This window comes from Camelus dromedarius, chromosome 17 (genome assembly GCF_036321535.1).
Source record: "Camelus dromedarius isolate mCamDro1 chromosome 17, mCamDro1.pat, whole genome shotgun sequence".
Lineage (NCBI taxonomy): Eukaryota > Metazoa > Chordata > Mammalia > Artiodactyla > Camelidae > Camelus > Camelus dromedarius.
In genome coordinates this window covers 41,934,549-41,955,317 of record NC_087452.1, presented here as the reverse complement: position 1 = coordinate 41,955,317, position 20,769 = coordinate 41,934,549, and the positions used below count along the sequence as shown (strand labels likewise).

The 20,769-nt window shown below is 46.9% G+C and overlaps 1 protein-coding gene across 1 annotated transcript in view; it reads left to right on the top strand.

Moving 5' to 3' along the window:
- Window positions 1-20,769, top strand: part of ITGA9 (integrin subunit alpha 9) — a 314,558-nt gene that overhangs the window by 166,790 nt on the left and 126,999 nt on the right. Inside the window, exon 17 of the mRNA XM_031469935.2 lies at window positions 5,366-5,442. Coding sequence (XP_031325795.1) covers window positions 5,366-5,442 — 77 coding nt within the window. The remainder of the gene's footprint in view (window positions 1-5,365; window positions 5,443-20,769) is intronic.

Below are 20,769 nucleotides of genomic sequence, written 5' to 3'. Positions count from 1 at the left end.
GTGTGAGCGAGGGCACGTGTCCAGTGGACAGCCTCTAGCTAGGGAAGAAATATGCACCCTTGTTATCTTCTGAGATGATTCACGAAATCAAAGGCCAGGCACTTGCTACTGGAAGTTACACCTGAGGCCCAGTCAGGTGATGTTCTTGCAGACAAGTGAGGAGATGTCTCGCTGGCATCCTCTCCAGTTTGGGGCCATCTTTCTCACTCTCAGTTGCCTGACTACCTCTGACTTAGAAGCTCAACTGACAGAGTCTTCCTTTCTCTGATAGCACCAGCTCCTTTATTTGAATTTGTTTCTGTTTTCTGGATCTTGTGACTAATGACCAGCAGCCTTTTTTTTTTTTTTTTTTTTTTTTAATGAGTGGAACATAGAACACAAAAGATTCCAGTGTAAAAATCAAGGGAAGGAAATTCTGGTTCTGGAGAGCAAGGAGATTCCCTAGAGGAGACTTTAGGGTTGATATTAAAAGTCAGAGGTTGTCAAAGGGACACAAAATGTGGCCTAGAAAAGGCCACCCAGTCCCAGGCAGACCTGGAGAGGGGACAGGGAGGGTCCAGAGGCCAGGTGCAGACCCAGGTGGTCCAGCGCCTTTCTGAGCAGCTCAGCCTCCCACTCCGTTCTTCACGGAGGTTGAACTAGATTATTGAAATGCTGTCTTTAAAAGGCAGAGGGGACTGTTCTCTAAACTGCAGGGCCATGGGTAAACCAAAGGATGCCCAAAGGCACAAGAACTCATGACTTCCAATCTTTCCATTGAGGCAGGAAGCCAAATTGGTATCATGTTTTTGTTTAGAGGGAGACCAACAGGACTGTTTCTCCTCCCGTGATTTCAGAATCTGAAAGGACAATGTATACAGTCCCTGAGATCAAAGGGATTTCTCGGCTTTACTTTTCCAGAGTATTTGTCTTTCATTTATTCTTGTGGACCTGCTGTTCTTTAAAAAGCAAGTCTGTCTGTGTAACCTGATTTTAAATACCAAGCTATGAGACTTCCCCTCCTTCCTTTGAGTGAAGGACTCAATAGAGCTAAAATTCCTGGGACCACCCTGAGCTCTTTTAAGGGGCCACATTAAGGACAATGTTGAACTCTGGAAAAAGCATTAAGAAAGAATTGGGAAGGAGAAACCTCTTACCCTCAGGTCATAGCATTTCCACATATACACGTTTAATACTATGCTAGGTGCTGGGGGTTGCAGACATGAATTACATATGGCTGGGACCTCTGGGAACTTGTGTGGGACTGTGGGAGAAATAACAGCTCAGAAATGGCCCTCCTGCTCTCCAGCAGAGACCTTCTGCAAAGTCAGATCGCCTGTCAGGAAACGTCTTGCTCATTTTAGCTTGAAAATAGCCTTGGGGTGGGATTTGAGAAGCATTTATTCCCACCCAATCCAATTGTTCTGTTTTCTCAGGCCTCCGCATGGGACTGGGTTGCCGTAGCAACCCCATAAACAGTGTCTAACCTATGTCAATGATTACATATATTTTTAAAGCTAGTATCACCAAGTCCAAGAAACTGTCACTTCTCTGAACATGGCAGCTGGACTAGACGAGGGATCCTACCTCCTGCTAGATCAGGAGGGAAGATTCTTTCCAGAGCAGATCTGGGTGGGAGAAATGGGCACCCCTGAGGCCTGAGCAGCTGGACAACTGCCTTTCTGAAGTCAGCCTTGGTCAGGGCAGCCACAGAGCTGCCAGCCCTGAATCACACGTACCCAAGGCTGCCCTGGCCTTGGTGGCCATGGCTTTGTGAGAAAAGCACAGCCTTCTGTGAACTGTCTGAGAGATGTTTTTCAGTTCCTCAGGAAACAAAAACGGTCATTTGCCCAGAGAGGTGAGTCCAGGTCCCAAGTACAGGAACTGTGAATTTCAACTTTAGTCTCCGTCTTGCCACTCAGATCTCTTGACTTTCTGGGATCTTGATGTTTTACCTGGGAGACAACTTCATTCCCACCTGGGGAGGGACTTGCCTAAGCCAAGGCTTTCCCTGGGCTCGGAATGCACGCCCTCTCCCGTTCACGCCACTGCCCAAGTTAGGGGAGGCCCTTGGGTTCAGGAGCATCCCGCTAAATCTGTGGCTGTGTCACAAACTACACCAAGACTGCGTGGCCTAAAATAACAGCAATCCTTCATTTTGTTCATGAATTTGAAGTTTGCCAGAGAGACAGCTCACCTCCGCCCAATGAGTGTCAGCCAGGGCAGCTCATTGGGCCACGATGGCTCCCTCATGCGGCCTGGGGTGGATGCTGCCTGTGGGTTTCTCTCCACATGAGCCCCTCCGGGGATGCTCAGGCCTCTGTGCAGCAGAGAAGTGACGTTCCAGGAGCAAATGTCCCAGGAGAACTCAGGGGAAGCTCTATGACTTTTTCTGACAAGTCTTCGAAATTGCACAGCTCTGCTTCCTCTGCTGCACAGATCCACCCAGAATCAAGGGGTGGAGCATCGACTCCACCCCCCTCCTGTCTGTGGGAGGAAGGTCACGTTGTGAAGAGTGCAATAGGAGATGCTGTGCGTTGGTTTTCAGAAAGTACAGTTGTCTGCACAGAGAGAAATTCACTCTGACTCTGTCTCCATGGTCTTCTTTCTTCAGCATCAACTAGACAACCCTCATGGCGCTCCTTCTTACACACTGTAGTTGTCACTCACATTTGCTGGTGTAAACAGTGACACGGGTGCCTAAAACAAAAACAGTGGAAGAGCCACAGATTCCCACCCCTGGATTAACAGGAGTGTCACTGATGTGGTTCTTTTCATTTTATCAGTGTAGAAATTGAGTTCTGGACTAACTTCTAAGTTTGTGCTTTACTTTTTCTCGATAGTTTATTCCTAATTTTAGCTGGTCAGTGTAAGCATTCTCCTAATGTGTGTTTGTGTAGGGGTGTGTGTGTGTGAGAGAGAGAGAGAGATTCAGTCCTTGCCTTTGGCTGGATGGAAATTCAGCAGCACTGGAAGACTTAACAGCTAGAGAAGCTAGTTTGAGGATCAGGAAATAGAGCGCAGAGTATAAGGAAAGTCAGACCAAGGACAAAGCTTTTACAAATCCCCTGGTTCCCCCTGGGGAGGCTCTGCACTTGCCTGGAGCTGAGGGACAGGTGCTTTGGTTGCAGACTGCAGCTTTGGTGTTGGTGAGCAGTGTATTTTGCATTGGCCCACACTGGGGCATCCATCACTGAGTTCCCCATTTCAGTGTTAGCCCATCTCTCAGAGCACGTGTGGTCCTCCAGTGTGGAGTGGGCGGCTTCCGCACGCCGAGCTCTGAGGGCAGGCACAGGGGTGAACAAGACCAGTATGGTCCCCGTCCTCATACAGCATAATTTTAGCAGGGGAGACAAACAGGAAATACATCATGATACAGTGAGTTAGTGACGATCACAAATGAGCAGTAGAAGGAAAAATGCACGAACTACAAGAGCTGACGGTGGAAGCCCAGACTTGTCAGGGGCTCAGGGATGTGGTTTTAATTTGCTTGTTGAAGGATGAGAGGACACGTACCGGGTGAAGTAAGTGGAGGAATTCAGGATCAGCTTGTTGGGGGGCCCTGGGGTAGGAAGTGGCCAGGGCTGTCTGAGGGGCAGCTGGCACGAGAGAGACGGAGCTGAGGAGGGCAAGGACCAGATCTTGCTGGATTGCGTGCCCCGGGATGGATGTAGGTCACTTCTTCCATGTCAGCTGCCCCCTGCTCCCCACCCCACCTCCAAAGGCGGGGAGTCAAACTGTCTCTCTTGCCTGTGAAATGAGAGAGACACTTCTGAGGAGGAGCCTGTCACCAGGGGCAGAGCTAGGTTCAGCGGGGCCTGCAGCTTACATGATTTGGGAGGAGAGCTTCTATTGGAGAAAAAGAAAGTGGTATTACGAATAGAAAGTTAGGTGCAAGATCCTGGTGGCTCAGAAAGGGCCCTTCATCCTTAAAGGTTCCTTAGCTTGATGGTAGAGCCACCTTTGTTGTTTTCACCTCCTTCCTAACCTCAGAAAGCCTTCTCTCACCTGAGATGTTTGCGCAGACCTCACATCCGCCTCCTCCTGTCTTCTCCATGACTGAGAAGGCAAATAAAGCACACATGCCGTATACTGAAATCTCTTGGAAATTTGGCTCTCTCCTTGCCCCCAGTAGTGGCCAAAAGAACATGGGAGTGTCCTCTTTTTGCCCAAGACTTTCATGAGTTTTTCCCCCATGATCAAGGCAGGGAATGTTGGCTGGGACACGCTATTCTTTTGGAAATGTGACACAGGAATATGAATTTCCATAGGCAGAACTATCCTGTCTGGTTGGGTCTAGACTGTTCTTTGGCCAGCACGTTTGCTGGAGTCCACGTTGACGTTCTGAGAAGCCGCCTGGCCTCACCCTGTGGGAGGGGAACGAATCACCTGGAACTGTGTTCAGTCCGAGGGCGGGAGGGATCCAGACCATGAGTGGTGACGACAGAGAAGTTGAATAGTGAATAAATTACAACTTAAAAAAAAAAAGGCAAACAGCTCTTCTCTCCAAAATCTTACCCAAGTGATCAAAGGCACCTAACGAGAGTGAAGAGTGTCTGTCAATGTGGACGCAGGGAGCCTGCTGGCCATAGGTTAGAAACATCAGAGAGGCTGAGAACAGACTGAGGGGAGGACCATAGAGAGAGGAAAACTCTAACTCATCCCAAAAGCTGCTCCTGATTCCCCAGCATCCTCCACAGGTAGACCCAGCTCAGGCACACGCCATGAGCCTTCTGGGAGGATGTCGGGTTTGGCCCAGCGAGCTTTAGGCCCTGGGTGAGGCTTTGGCCGTCAAGGCCCAGTCCTGATTAGAGAAAGGACACGCCAGCCCCATTAACTACTGGCTGCCCCTCCAAGATGTGAGAAGGGATCCCTTCAGTCTGTGGGGCACCCTCCGCTTCAGAGGCTAATTGCCTTTGACTTTTCCCTTTGGAACTAAAAATTACACCACGACCTCCTTGCTCAGGCAGAACCCATCTAAGATGCAGATTTTCTGCCTCCCTAAGACAGCAGAGGGCAATGACAAGACTGTAATCTAAATTCTTGACTCAACTGGTTTACGATTCACTCCTGAAAGCATTGAGAGTCTCACAGATGGAAAGAACACCTGCTGTGTCCCTTTCTTGAAAAAAAGACTTGGAGAAGCACTTGAGTAGCCCGAGAAATGAATCAGATAAAGGGGGTCCTTCGCGGTCAAGACCACCGCTGATGTGGGTTTTCCTTGTTAACGGCTCAGGACCCCTCGCCAGGCGGGGAGCTGGCTCCATGAAGGTCCCGGGCTTGAGGGGCTCGTGGGAAGAATGTCCTCTGATTTGGGCGATTTGACTGTCACTTGCTCATTTGCATCAAGCCCTGTCCTGACGCTGCTGTTGTGTCCCCCTCACAGACTGTTTTCGAGAGGAATTGCCGCTCCGAGGACTGTGCCGCCGACCTGCAGCTTCAGGGTCACCTGTTGCTCTCCAGGTAAGTCAAGGGCCCTTTCTCCACATCCTTCTGGGAAGCTGTTTGTCTTGACTCCAGACCCGAAGTCTGAATGTGCAGATTTCCCCACCGAAGAGGCTCAATATAGTTGTAAGTTACAATGAGAAGTTGTGGTTTTAAAAAATGAATATCATACAATAATTTTAATAACAGCTATTACTTTAGGGGGGGATAGTTTAGTTTCTGTTTTGTTTGCAACCACACATGTCTTATAATTTAGCCTGTATTTCTCATTTTATTGAGTATTTGTTTTTGTATGGGGGTGGGATGTGTATTTTATATGTACTCATTGTGTGAAGTTGAACCATATGATGTTGCCAATATGGAACTGTTTGGGACAATCCATATGATTCGGTTTATTATTATATAAAGGACCTTTTTATTTTTTTCTCACGGCAGAGAGAGTGGCAGTGGCATCTGCTTTAACAACAAGTGATGGTTCTGGGGTGGGAGGGGGAGGAGAGGGGATACTGTCCCGATCCAGAGGGCAGATAGCCTCTGTACTGAAGCAGCTCTTTCTCCCACAGAACGTGAACCCCCAGCTGGAGGGGAACCACACAGAGGCCTCTGTTTCCTCTCGCTAACCTTTTATTGTAGACTTCTTTTATGATGAAGGTGCTGGTCTGGAGTCACTTAGCACATTTCAGAGAATGGGATCCTTTTGAGGCAATTCCTTCTGAAAGATTCTTTTAGCCTCCATATCACTTACTGCCATTTCTCAAAAACCGTCATCCGTGTTACTTGTTCTCTGAGATGCCAAACTGTGTCCCTTAACTGTGAGATTTAAGTTTGGGTAAAATGAAAGAAATATCCCATCATGAACCAGGGACTATACTGGGACACTTCTACTTCTCATGATAAATAATCCATTATTCATCAAAAAGTAATGCTAAGATTCTTTTTCTTTTGTTTGTGCTTCTTGGGGGAAAGGTGATGTAAACCACCACCCGCTCCCAACACATACACACCCCAACACACACACCCCCAAACCTCTTAAATATTAATTGGCATTACTTTTACTTAGGACAGGTGTGGTAGATTAAAGAAACACGTTTTGCCAAGCTTGGAAAATTCTTTCTAACTGATGAGTGGATATTGGACTTTTTTAACATGAATGAGAAAGACCTCCTGGGATTATTAGAGAAACCAATTCTTAAGAAGGTTCGTAAGATATCAGATCATGACTTTTAGTTTTAGAAAGATCTTCCAAAAAGTGTTTTAGGGGAAATGTAACATGAAGCAGAAATACTTAGATTTGTTTTATCTTGAGGCAGACTGTAAATGTTGGAAATTTATTTTGGATCATAGAAAACTTCATGTGGTGGAAAAATACTCGTTTGCTCTAAGGTTAAATATTGGGTTAGGAAAGTCCTGATGTTTTCGCTGCATATTGGTCGACGGTCAAAGCCATCTCTGTTGCATTGTGTTCTTCATGTGTTAAGATGTAAAACCCAAGGCTCCTGGTCAGTAAGGTTCCTTGTGCCTAAAGCTGCCTCCACTGCCCCACCCTGGCTTCTCAAGGTTGTTAATGAGAACCAGGTCTTCTTTCTGGGCCCAGTGATCAATAATAGGAGAACAGCTAGTGTGGTGGCCAGGGACCAGTGTCTTGTATGTATCAGTTAGCTATAACCACAGAAAAATGCTGCGTAACAAACCACTCAAAACTCAGTGGCTTCAAAGAGCAGTCATTTATTCTCCTAGATCTGGAGACCAGGTGAGGGTTGGCTGGTGTAGGCTAGGTTCAGCTGGATCTGGGCTGACTTACGTATGAATCTGGGGCTCAACAGGGGGTAGATGGATCTCAGCTAGACTTGGGTGACCCAGTTCAACTCTGCTTCATGTGTCTTTCATTGTTCTGCTGGAACCAGTGGGCTTGCCTGGTCGACTACTTCTCATGGCATGGCCATGGTGCATTAAGGCAAGCAGAGACCTGCAATGACCCTTAAGGCCTTGGCTCAGCCCTGCTGCATTCTTACTTCAGCCTTATTCTCTTGGTCATAGCAAGTCACATGACCAAGTGCAAAGTCAAGGGACTGGAGAGTCCTGCAGCAGAGGAAACAAATAGAGGGAGGGGTAGAAAATTGGAACCATAATGCAGTCTATTCTACAATGTAAGTAAGAGGGTAGCTCTGTCTCTTTCCTAGTGCCTTGTAGATTGGGTGCTGTTTCAACCTTTCTTGCAAGTTCATCTTCCTAGAGCTCAGACATGAGACCTAGAGACTGGGGGAGGAGATTTTCTGAATCTCCAAAGCAATATCTGTGGACCAAAGCTCCTCTCCCTAGGATGTGTTGTTTTCCAGGAGGCCCCTTGGTGTCTCAAAATAGACTTTTGGCTGGATGCCCCATTAAACAAACCTCCATGATACTCTTGGGCCCAAAGTCATCCCCAAGGGAGCCATCAGAGAAACATAAACTGATAATCAGATAAGTAGAGATACAAAACCAAGCTGAAGGTTTCAGTTACTTTGAAATTTCCCCAGATCTCTGTGCAGAGCCAGGGACACAGGGAGAGAAGGCACAGTCAGCAGACTGCTCATGGAAGCCAAGGTCTGAATTTGGTTTGACAAAGGCTTGGTGGCTTGAACCAGAAGTGAGCTGCTTTGGTTATTGTGTAACTTTCATGATTCAATATTGCCTAGGACGGGATGTGCATCCCTTCATTGCTCAAGTCAAGGAAGAACTGGGCACTAGGCTGCAGACATGAACAGTGTGTGGGTCCTGCTCTCCCGGCGTCCCTAGTGTGGCGGGGAGAGGACAGCTGGGTGATGTCAGTGCCTGGTCGGTGCTAGAGGAGAGGTAGGTAGAGGATCACAGGGCCCTGGAGCAGCTTCCAAGAGGAGGAACTGAGGGGAATGAGGAGGATCCAGGCATTCAGGACAGAGGGAGAGTGTGAGCAGAGGCAGGGAGGGGTGGAGGGCGGGATTCCCACACAGATCTGCAGGCATCTGGAGGGAAGGAGGCTGTCAGGAGGTCTTTTTGCTGTGAGTTTCTCTGCAGTAAACGTCTTTGCCACAAGCATTTTTGCTGCAAACCTCTTCGCTGTGTAACTAACTGGCTGTAAGGCAATTTTGTTGTGAAAGTAAAATAATAAATAAAGGAGTGTCATTAAACAGGATATAATGAAACATGACAAAGGGATAACGAAGTTTAAAAGACTTTATTGTGAAATACAAAATACTTGAATGGATTTAAAATGGGATTCTTTTCCCCATTCAGCATTGCACTTTTTCTTTTTTGGTAAAATTTCTTCCTCCTTTGGGAGAGATACCCAGTTCCAAATATTAAGATGCACGTTTGTAACTGAGCTCTGTGTTGTGAAAGCATCTGCACTATTGTGTGTTCCTGGCATGTTGTCACATGTTCGTTGATAGACATTCCAAAATTCTATGGGAAATGTGGGCTCAACTCTGCACCTTCAAATCACCAAAGGATTTGTAAGCTGATACGTTACCATTTTCTAGTACAGTATGCAGTCTGGCTTTGCCTTCTCTTATTTCATACTTCTGATGAGTTTTGTCACCGTATTTTCTATCAAGTCAATATATAGGGTTGTTATCATCCATCATCCACTGCTTTAAAATCACCATGTCTACTTGTCACTGTATAGACCGTTATGAGAGCTATGATGTATGTAATATGAGTCCACCAGTTCCTTTACCTTTTATGGCAAAATTGCCTTATGGCCAATTCATTATGTGGTCAAAAAGTATGCTGCAAAAATGCTTGTGACAAAGATGTTTAAGGCAGAAATACTGGACACAGGTCAAGAGAACACAGTGAGATGAGGCAAGAGATGGGGAGAGAGAGGAGGAGACTGGATTGGAACACACCTGTGAGTTTAGGTTTCATCCTGAAGCCAGTGGTGGTGTAGCAGAATCATAGCATGCATGCATTTAACCTAGTAAGAGTGCAGGTAGGCACGCTGGAGGGAGGGGAGGGGAGAGAGAGAGAGATTGAGATGCTGTGGATCATTGGGTCATTGGGTTCTCTATTCTGCTGAGTGAAAGTATGACTTGAATTTTGAGTCAGCCACTCTCTCCATCACCTCAGTTACTACACCACCGGCTCAGGTTCGTGGAGCAGCCGCCCTCGGTCCCAGTGCAGGCGCATCCTGGGCAAGGCTGAACTTACGAGAGATGTTGTGTTGACCTCTGCCATGGTACCTCCCCAAGGGCTTCAAAAGGGCAGTTTGGACACAATTTTTGCCTTTCATGCTATCTTTAGAGCCTAGCTCTCCTGTTAGCTGTGATCCACTGTACTGAAAAGTTGAAGCAAAGGGAAAACAGAGAAAAATCCGTCCAATGACTGGGTTGACAGTGCAGTACAAGGCGCTTTGGTGGGGAGCAGCCAAGTGCCCACCGGACCGAGGAGCCATTGTCTTGAGAAGACAGAGGGGAAGACATCTGGGAGTGATTGGGTCACCCCGAGTGGCCAGGGATCAGGCCAGGAAATTCTGTCTCTGACTGGGGCTCATGGATGTTTTTATTTTTCTCTCCAGAGACCATGAGTTCTGGCAGGTCTGTTGTCTCTTAAAACAATCAAGTCTTCAATTAAAAGTCCACAGTCTTTCATGGTCTTGAGCCTAGTTCCAAAACACACCATTTCCAAAATGTCCAGGAATAGGGAGGAAGGTCTTTAGATAGTTTCTTTAAACAGAACTGAAAATGCCATTTGTCAAATGATGCAACTATGTTTTGTTTCATCTGTCTGAATACTCAGAGTCCCTAAGAATATAGCACATGTGATGAAGATAAAGAAAAAGAAATACACACTATGGCAGTTGGATTTAAAAATTTTTTTTTGATGCCTCCCGTAGGACACCAGTGGAAATTCAGTGCCTTCTGGCTAGCCAACTCCAATAATGAAAGAACTCTTAAGGGAGGTGAAAAGGCACAGTAAGCATTTTTATGAAGTTGGAAGAACCATCTAGTGGCCACATATAGTGGTCCTATGATTGTAGCCTAAGTCATGCTGGTACCGCAGTGGGGGTGGGGCCAACTGCATTTCCCAAAACCCTCGGCTGGGAGATGGGTCGTACCTTCCATGAAAGGCCAGCCTTCAAGAGGAGGGTTGCTGTGCCCAGAGCTGTTTAGAGTTTGAAACAAATTTTTCTCCTGCTCAAAAGTGGCAAAGCGGCCAGAATTATCAACTGCACAGCATCGGGTAGAAATAGAGTTGTCTTCTTTCATGAAGGGGAGAAGACCCCTGTTTATTGAGGACCGACCATGTACCAAGTATCCTATAGAGCCCTCGGTATCCATAAACACGCTGTAGTGTCTTACCAGCTGCACAACGATGGGCAAGTTGCTTTGCATCCCTGTGCCTCTGTTTCCTCATCTGTAAAATGGGAGACATAATAGCAACACCTTATAAAGTTGTTTTGAGCATTTAATGAATTAAAAAATATTTAAGTGTTTCCAAAAGCTTGGCCTATAGTGAGCACTCAGCAGATGAGAGCTAGCATTCTTATTTCATTTGATCATGTCCATGACACTGAGAAGTAAATATTATTACAATCTTTGTAGTGGGGAGGGTGCAGGGGCACAGGGAGGCAGGTTACTTGCTCAAGGCCTCATGGTTGGTAGAGGTGGGAGTAAAGCTGGGAATGTCCAGTTCTGCATCCTCTTCTCCTCTGCACACTGTCTGCTAATCAGCTGACCCTGGACCAGGAGTACCAAGGCTGGGGAGCTGGGGGGAAGTCCTCCTTTGTGTGAAAAGTCCCAATTCAGGAAGGAGGTGGCTGGGTGACAAAATCCACCCTCAAAGATGGCTTTCATCCGTCCCTGGTCACGTTCCCCCGGGGCTGTCTGACGTGTGAGACGCTGTTCAACAGCTTTTCTCTTTGGAGACAACAGCTGCCTGTCCTGTGGGGTCAAAATGAGTCTAAGCATGAAGTCATGGAAGTCTTCATCCACATAGGCTGGGTTTTTCTCTCCTTGGAGGGCCTCAGATTTGACCATGAGCTTGTGGCTGGCAGGTCAGCAGTGACATCATCACTATTACTGTTATTTTATTATTGTTGTTATTGTTACTTTATGAAAGAAGGTGAGTGGGAGTGGATCAGAAACCTGGGGAAACTTTTGCTCTTGCCTGAATATTAGCCTTGTGATTCATTCTTTTTTTCCCCCTTCGCTGTCTGCCCCAGATCTGGGGAGGCGGGGAAGTGCTAAAGAAGTTTATTGATTGGGAGCAGCTGGCTTCTGTAGTTGTTGCTTCTGGAATCTCTGGAAACAGGAATGATTTTTTTCAATGGTATATTCTTGAAAGAAAGGGTACATGCTCTGAGGAATAGAGCATTTTGGATGAGAGTCGAAGGTTTCCTTGTCCTCCGTCTCCTCTCTCCCTTGCTCCAACAGGGGTTCCCTAAAGGAGGCCGTAGGTGGTCTTTTGTTACTTTTGCCACGTTCTTTTGGCCAAAGCAGAGTCGTAGGGCCAACCAGACTCTCAGGACGGGGAGATAACTCTGCTCCCTCCCTGATGGGAGGAGCTGTGAGGCCATAAGACAAAGGATGTGAATGGAGAGAGACTGCCAGTCAGCCCATCATATGCAGCCTCCACAGGGAATTCAGGGAGCTTCGTCCTGCAGGGAAACGCTCGGCTCACACTACTGCATCTGAGGGGTGAAGGGGCTGGGGAGTTTGTACACCAACCATGGAGAGTCGTTGGTGGCGGTCTCCTCTGGGGTTGGGAGGGCAGGGACAGTCGGGTGGGCCCCTCCAGCCTGGGACAGCAGCCGAGTCTGGTTCTGCAGAAAGGCCCTGAGGTGCGGAGATTCAGACACGGGCAGCTGGAAGTCGAAACAGTCTGGGTCACGGGAGCCGGTGGCGGCATGGACGATGACTGCTGCACATGCTTTCTCAGAGAGTCTCAGCTGATAAGCTCCACCTGGAATATCCAGCAGGAGTTTTTATACCGCTTACTGACACCGAGCCTTCTTCCCAATAACTTCCTGTTAATGCTTTCTTTCCACATTTCGCCAAACCCCTAACATTCTCCATCACTGTAACTACTTCCTCTCGCGTTTATCTGCATCTTGATCCTTTTCCCCTTCTCTTCTGAGCGGAACCACAGATTGCACACGCGCTGAAGGGCATTTGGCTGTAGCAAAAACCCCGTGAGCCGAGTACACGGGAGTACTGGGAGCTTTGTTCCTGTTTTCCTGAGGACAGCAGCGAAGGCAGGCGAGGGAGGAGTCCACAGCACATCCCGGGCAGAGGGGACCCGACCTCCGCCCCCTCCATCGTCCTGGGAGGGACCTGGGTGGAGCTGGGCCACGCAGCTGTGCTTCTTTGCAGCCCTGGCTCCAGCCCAGCGCCAGGATGAGCACAGACGGTGACTCCACTGTCCTCCAGAGTAACTCAGGCAGGGTGGGAACAAGCCCAGCCCGCAGGTTCTTTGTGATTGGCGGCTCTCACGGAGAGCATAGCATTTCAGGTGCAGAACGAGGAGCTGATAGGCAAGGATTTGAGTCACTTATCTGAGGTCAGAAAGAAAGTTCAATAGCAGTGGCTGGAAAAAAACCTGCCAGGAGGAGGTTCCTGAGGCCAAGTCCAGTGTTCTCGCCATTAGACCCATGGCCTCTGTCTTTAGATAGCTGTGGCAGCTTGAGGAGCCTGGCCTGTCTCTAGCTCCCACTGTGATGCGCTGCTAAGTGGGTGGAAGCAACAGTGGGAAATACCTTCCTATCTCAGGGAAGATCTAATCTGCAGTTTCCTAAATGGCCAACCAGCCTCAGTGGGAGGCTCTACCACACATGAGCAGCAGAGATCTATCCCAAGGAATATTGGATTTCAGGGACAGCCCTCTCCATGATGAGCAGACACTGACTGAGGTTTTCTATCTGGATGGTGAGAGATTGGGGAATCCAGAGAAGACCTTGGAGATAGAGCCAAGGGGTAACCATGGCAACCATAGAAAGAGGCTGGGACCACGCTCAGAGCTCCCTCCCCAGCCACCCGGGAAGACTGGCTCTCCCTCACAGGTGTCCCTAATAAAATATTATTTGGTAATACTTTTCTTGGCTTCCAAGCAGAGCCGACCATTGGAGGTTTTATGTCTAAGCACCTTTCCAGCAGGGCCACAATGATGTGGCAGTCATTTATCCTCTTGCTGAACCTTCAACCTGGGAGGACTTATCGAAAGAATGTGGCAACTAGATCCCTCACTTCTCTCAAATCAGGAGCTAACAGGGAGCCACGTGCCATTGTTTCTTTGCTAAGATCTTTGCAGTTTATTCTGTGGGACTGTGTTGCTGGTCCCCTGCCACGAACACTAGACTCACCCATCCAGGAGCAGACTTAGTGAGACAAGCCAAATTCTGCGCAGTTGTTTTGTTTGCTGCAGTAAATCCACCCCCCCACCCCCGCACATAGTTTTCTTACACACACCCTCTTGTTTGCATCTCTCCCAACTTTGTTCTGAGCTGCCTGATACAACCTCAGGAGAATCAGAAAGTGGCCCTGCTTCTCTCCCAAGATGGAAAAAAAAAAAAAATCAACCAAAGACCACTGTGGCTGAGGAGGGGTGGTCCCTGGGCTCCCCCAGGGCCAAGGAGCCAGGCTTGGGTAGAACATGAACTGCCCTTGAATCAGAGCCCGTTGCAGTTGCTCCGAGAGGGAAGGTCCTAAGTAAAGACCTTCTAGATTTTATGAGCCTTCCTCCCTGACTCCATTCCAGGTGATCTGGATCCAAAAAGGCTGGGTGGACACTGTTGATGCCACACCCAGATCCCTTTCAGTGTCACAGCTGCTGTTAAGTGTTGGCTGCCAAGGGCTCACAGCTGCCCTTCCTCTGGTCTGGAGACTGGCCCTTGCCTCCTGGGAGTCTCCTGGCCCGGGAGGTGACACCCACCCTGAGCAGCCCTCAGCCAATGACTGACTGATTTGGGGTACAAAAGGCCAGCCTCTAGCCTCAAGAGTGGGTAATTCTATACTGTGTTTTGTGTTCCAAAGCCCCCTGCAACTCAGGCCAACACTAGACTCTACCCAAGACTCCTGCCTTGCTCAGACCCTTCCTGGCTCCATCCTGCTTCCTGTGGAATTCCGCTCCCCCCACCAAGCCTCCCAAATCCTTGCTGCTCAGGGAACCCCACCTGAGATTCTAGAGAACTCACAACTCACAGCTTGTCTGTTCGTTCTTAGACCTCCTGGCCAGGCAGTCTGGTCCTTTTACAGAATTGTGAGTTTCAAAAGGAAAACAAATCCAGTGTATTCATCACATATGGGGAGGAGGGGGACAGTTGCTGCTGGGCTTTTTATCTGCCCTCTTGGAATTGGAGGGGGTTGGGAGTTTTAGAAACCAGGCTTACGGAGTGATGGGTGGGAATCACTTTTGAGGGGGTGAGTGGGGCTTTGTGTCTTTTAGGGTTACTTCTGGTTGCTTCTTCCCCAGGGCTTGGCTTTTAAAGAGGACCATCCAGAAATAGGGATAAAAGAAGAAGGGGCACCCTGTGAGAGATGGCTTTCACTGTGGTTACTGGGAGCAGTTACCGTCCTCAGGACACAAAAATGACACGTGATATTCAGGTGCAGTGAGCAGCCTTCCTTGCTGGGAGCACTGGGCTCTGTTTGAGGATGTTTTATGTGGTAGCAAGATTGAACAAGAGGAGAATGCCATTGTTTCAGTCAACAATTGGGTTTCTTCCAGAAAAAAAAAAAAAACTTTTTTTCAGTTTTCTTTTTTTTTTTTTTTTCTGGAAGAAAAAGTGCTCTTTGTGTGGAAGGACACCATCAATTTAACCTCCAGAGCCAAGACGGAGAACATTCCCATTTATGTACTACTTCCCTATCCAACCTTCCTAGGTTTGTTGGTTTTAAAGTTGGCTCATGGTTAGACCTGGGACAACAGAATTGAGGTGAATGAAGCCAACAGTAGCTCCAAATCTCTTATCTTACACCTTTCAGAAATGCCCTTCTTTTCTCCTGGTGTCGGAGGCTAAGTGTGCCGTCCCTCCCTCCCTCCCCCGGCCTCTCCTTCCCGTCGCTGAATCAGTCCCTCCCTCCACCTTCCATAGGACAGAGGTTCCCAACCTGGGTTCATGTCTCCTTGGTGGTCTGTGCGTAGAAGTCATGGGGCCTGTGAACTTACATAGGGAATCAATCACAGCTTTATTTTCACTAACTTCAAGCTGAAATTTGGCATTGGATTCAATTAGGACTGCAGACAACAGAGCACAGTAATATTAGCAGGACCCATGACTTTCTCACGTAGAAATCACTGGTATTGTTCACACCAAGTTACAATGTTGCAGGTATTTCAAAATATCATTCACATTCTCTCCTACTTCAAAGTTACGGTAGTTATCTGATCCACCACCAAATCTTCTCATTCAATGTTATTTTAAAAAGAACACAAATTAGTAAACCACCTATTTTTAAATATAATTATCTGTATTTTTGTATAGCTGGTTTCTTTGTAATCCTGTTTTTTATTTTAGGCATTTAAAACCATTTTGAGAAGAATCCCTTCACTTCCCTAGACTGCCAAAGAGTATCTGGTGTCACAAAAACAAGTAAAAAACCCTTGGTTTAGAAGTTTTTCCTGATTTGGGAAATTACACACATTCAGAATCAGGGGGATCAGATACATATCGGAGAAACAAATGTTTTGCTGTGCTTATTGGAGTAGACGAATGATTTTGATTATAATATCCAGGACTGTGACTTCATTATAAGACTGGTGTCATGTTACATTTTCCTTTTTCTTTTTTTTAAATGTGGGACCAAACTTAGAAGCCTGACCAAACACTGGAGGAAGTGTTTCCCTGACTCTGTAACTCCCAGTACCTACAGTAATAAACTGGTTCAGAAGTAAACCTTCATTCCTTGTCTGGGGTTTGTTGAAGACACAGGTGACTGTCTCTCAGAGCTTCGATGAGCTCAAGAAAACCAACACTTCAGGCCCAAAGCAGAGAAACTGGGCCTTGTGGTGAACTGGCAGCCACCTCGTGGACAAATGGGCACATTTGTGGCCATCGAAAGTGCTAAATCTGGTGGGTATGTTCCTGTCTCTACCTCTGAGGACCCGGGTGGGGAGAGCTCTTTTCTCCGGGCCCCTGTGGCAGCTCACCTCACAGGAAGAAGGTTCCAAATCCCGGGACGCTTGTCATTTCAATACGCTTTATTGTCTGTGACCATTTATATCCCCCATTTGGTTCTTGTACTAGAAGCAGGGAAGAATTATGGCCACAACAGTGTTATTTGTGGAGGGACCACGGTGGCTGTCTGGAGTCATGTGGCCTCCAGCTTCCATGAGACACAGAGCCCCTTCCAGCATCTTGAGTGTGTGGCCGCCGGGTTTACCAGGCGGCGTATGTGTGGCCTGGGGGGCTCCATCCCGCTGCCCATCGAGTCACACATCCTGCACACCAGCCCCGTCGTGACATCAGACCTCTAGGCAGCCTGCAGATTTGGGGAATTCCTCTGCCCCCCGAAGTTTTCTTCATCTTTAATCCAGTTGTTACAGGGAGTGAACCTGATTTGTTCCAGATGTCCTCAGATTTAGTGATTCCGGAAACTACTCCTAAAGTCGAGGCTGATGAGGATTTGAATTCCTCCCTTCGCTGGGAACCAGCGGTTTTTTTCAGTCAGACAGATGAGGCGGGAGGATGGAGCCGAGGCTGCCTGCAGGGCCCAGGAGGGCCCCTTGGCTTCTCACGTTAGCCTTGTTGGAAAGAGGGTGGCCTTTGAAACAAATACTGACTCTGTCCCTAAATAGGTTATTACCTGAGCCAGAGCTGGGGCCTCGCTGATGCTAGCAAAGTCAGTGAGGACGTAGGCATGTTGGTTTTTTCTCTTTAAAGTAACACGTATTTACATGAATTATCTGAATGTTGCTGGGGAAACCACTATTTGAGCTCGGATCACCTTAGTAAATACATGCTTTTCTCTTACGTTAGGAGCATAAAACTGGCCCAGGTAAGAGGGCTACACATGAGGGAGATAGAGGTATTTCTGGCTTCATATAAGTGGTTTTCAAAGCAGAAGTTCAGTCCCAGGAATCATTTCCCTGACCTGCTATAAACTTTAGTTGACAGGCCTTGCAGAGGGGCCCTGTGATCTCTGTCTGGAATTAATAGCCATGTGGGTCTGTTTTGCGTGATTAGAAGGGGTTTATAAAGCCTGGCAAGATCTGAAGCACATCTCAAACTATATGGGATAGTAGCCCACTGTCGGAGAAGGTTGAATCCTGCATGCATACACATAGCGTGCTCTGTTTAACAATAGTACTGGCTTATGCAGTTTTTTACAGTATAAACAATATGAATATTAAAGCTATTTAAAGTTATGGATTTAAAACAAAAACAGAAATTAATGAATGTAGATTGTTGCTGTTTAGATGTCTTTTAAAGTGTATTTGAAAGTAGACAAATGCCCAGATAGATGCTGGCGGGTGCCTGGGATGAGCCGTGTAAGTGCCATCGACCCAGGGATTCAGCTGATGCCCAGCCAGACCACTGGGCTGTGTATCCAGGGAAACCAGAGTCAGGAGGAGAAGCTGAGTGGTGACAGAGGTATGTGGGCTGGGCACACCTGAAAGACAGGTGGGTCCCGATGTGGCACTGAGTTTTGAACAAAGCGAAACATGTTGCTGGATGTGAAGTGAGAGGCTTCTGAGCAGGTCAGCGTGGACCACCAAATGGATCAGAGCATGTGGTTCTGGGATGAGGCTGTAAACCACAGGATATTGCCTGAGGCTAGGGTTTCTGTGGGGCCGGCTGCAGGATAACCATTGGGCAAGACCAGTAGTTGGGCAGAAATAACAGTTCCCATCATTCTAGAGTATATTAAAATATAAGACAAGATTAGGTTTGATTTCTTAAATGTATTCAAAATTATACCTTGTAGGTACTGTATCTTTTCTTAAATTTTTCTTGGTGATTTTTTTTTAACATCAACAACAAAAAAACAATTTTTACCAAAAAAAAAAAAAGTGATAGCTTTTTGGGTATTCTTGGTTAATAAAATAAATCCTTAAGTGTTTGCCACAATAGCTAGAACCTTCAAAATCAGGAAAATTTAGTAATTTTTCACAGCAGTGAAAATTGATAATTTGGATTCTGTATACTTTGATGTTTCAGTGAGATCTACAGGAATCCAAAGTAATAGGTGATAAAACTAACTAAACTAAGTAACTGACAAAGTAAACTAACTAAAATGAGCCAGCAAGACAGAAGCAATTCCCATCCCTGTCGGAAAGAGGCATTTTGGAGCTTATACTGGAAAGTTTCATATACTGGACTGATTCCTTAATAGTCCCTTTCTGGGACTCAAGGTTTCCTTGTCCAGGGTTCCATCACATGAGAAGTGGGGGCAGGATAAGTTCCCCAACGTATTACAAGCTGAGAGTGAGGCACTAAGAACCCAAAAACAGTGCATCCATCTGTTCCTCGCCTTTCTTTGCTCTGCTTACGGGGGCCTGACTCTGGAAAACTACATTCCCCAGGCTCCTTTGCCAACAGACTTCCTGTTAAGTTTGGCCAGTGAGAGCACTGGTGAGAAGTTGGAAGGAGGGAGAAGTCAAGGTGTTTCTCCCCAACCCCAGGCACTTCAAACAGCATCTCTGGCAACGGCTGCTTCCCATCCGTGGCTTCACCCACTTCTTGGCAGTCCCAGCTCCGATCACAAGCTCTTCCCTCAGTCCCTCCAGCTCTGCGGTGGATTGATGCTTCCAATTTCTGGTTTTCCTCATCTGCCCTTGTTTGGTCTTTTAGCGCTTCTAGGTTCACCTAGTTCCCCATTTCGGTCCCTTCTAGTGAACCACCTGGCACGGACTCTGTTTTCCTAGCTGGACTCTGATACAGTGGGTTTGAATCCTGGCTCTGCCACTAAGTAAACAGGTACCTAAACTTGCTACCTAGTAAGTTCATAAGCCAGTTACCTTATTTAGTATTCAATGTCCTTGTCTGCAATATAGGGAGGAGGTTGGTCTGTAATCACTCTAAAGTCCTTTCCAGCTGTAAAAGCCCATGAGTCTCTAAACTGTGATCTTATAAAAATGAGTGTATTACCCCACCTGTATCAGGTGACATTTTAATCATTTACACCTCAGGACATGGCTTGGTCTTCATAATACTCTGTGGGTACAGAATTTGTTGAGGACATTCCCCATCTCTAAAGGCTGATGTTGGTAGCTTTATTCTTTGGAGACATAGAAATGTTGGGGTTTTGAGAGTGGGGATTTGCCTCGTTTGGTATAGATCACTAATTTGCTATAAAGAGGAGTTGCCTGTGTCACAGGGGAGAGGTCTGCCATCCAGCTCTTTGAATGCAAATGCTTCTGTGACAATCCTGGGGGCTTTGTAACAACTGTCAGATGCAGCAGTAGGCTTGACTGTGAGAACTCTCAGCCTGCAGAGGTGAAAAGAGGCTGAAGAGTAAACACCCTAATGACATTCTAGGATAGAGTGCTGTGAGCGCTGTCGTGACTTGTAGATCTCGGCAGCTGCCTTCCTGGGTTGGGAAGCTGGGGGCAGTCCCTTACAGAGTGTACGCCCTGCAAAGATGGTCTTAGAAATTTGTGCTTGCTGCCATCTGTATGTTCTCAAATTGGTCCCTAGTCACTCTCCCCGAAGTGAATTGTACCAGGGAAGCTCAGAAATACATAGCCCTAAGAATTAGCAAGGGTAGTATCCTGTGTCTTTCTTAAAGGGCACTGATTTTAGGGCAAGGACAGTATTAAAAAGAGTTGACAACCTGCAGAGCAGTCGTACCTCCCTTTAAGAGCAGTTGTCAGACATAGACAACCAGAAGAGCACCCCCCTTGCAACCCACTGGTGGTCAGCCCTGGGACAGCTCAAGACATTCTCTCTGGACTAGATCTGCAGGGCTTCCTTCCTTTCCCCACCACATCGCAGAGAACCTGTGAGGTTCACCTGCACAGTGTACCATTTCTGGCATCAGATTTTGGTAAAACTCAAAGTTACTTTCAGGGGAGGAAAATACACACGTGGGACACCTTTTCTTTTTTCTTTTTGGCATTTCACAATATTCATTGCAGCATTTTATAAGCAAGTGAGTTTTAGGAGCTAAATATTAGCAATTTTATTTCTTTAAATACTCAGTTTTATTTTCACCCAAATCTACTTGATTTTCCCTAAACCTCTCCTTCTCAAGGAAAATGAGTAAATATGCATGATTAAAGATTAATCACAAATCAGCTATATTACTTGTTACAGGTAAAATACATAGAATTTGCTGTGAGTCTAGAACAGTTCTGACCAATAGAAATACAAGCCACATATGCAATTTTGAATTTTCTGGTAGCCACATCGAAAAATTTAAGTGAAAGTGGTGTAACAAATTTAATATA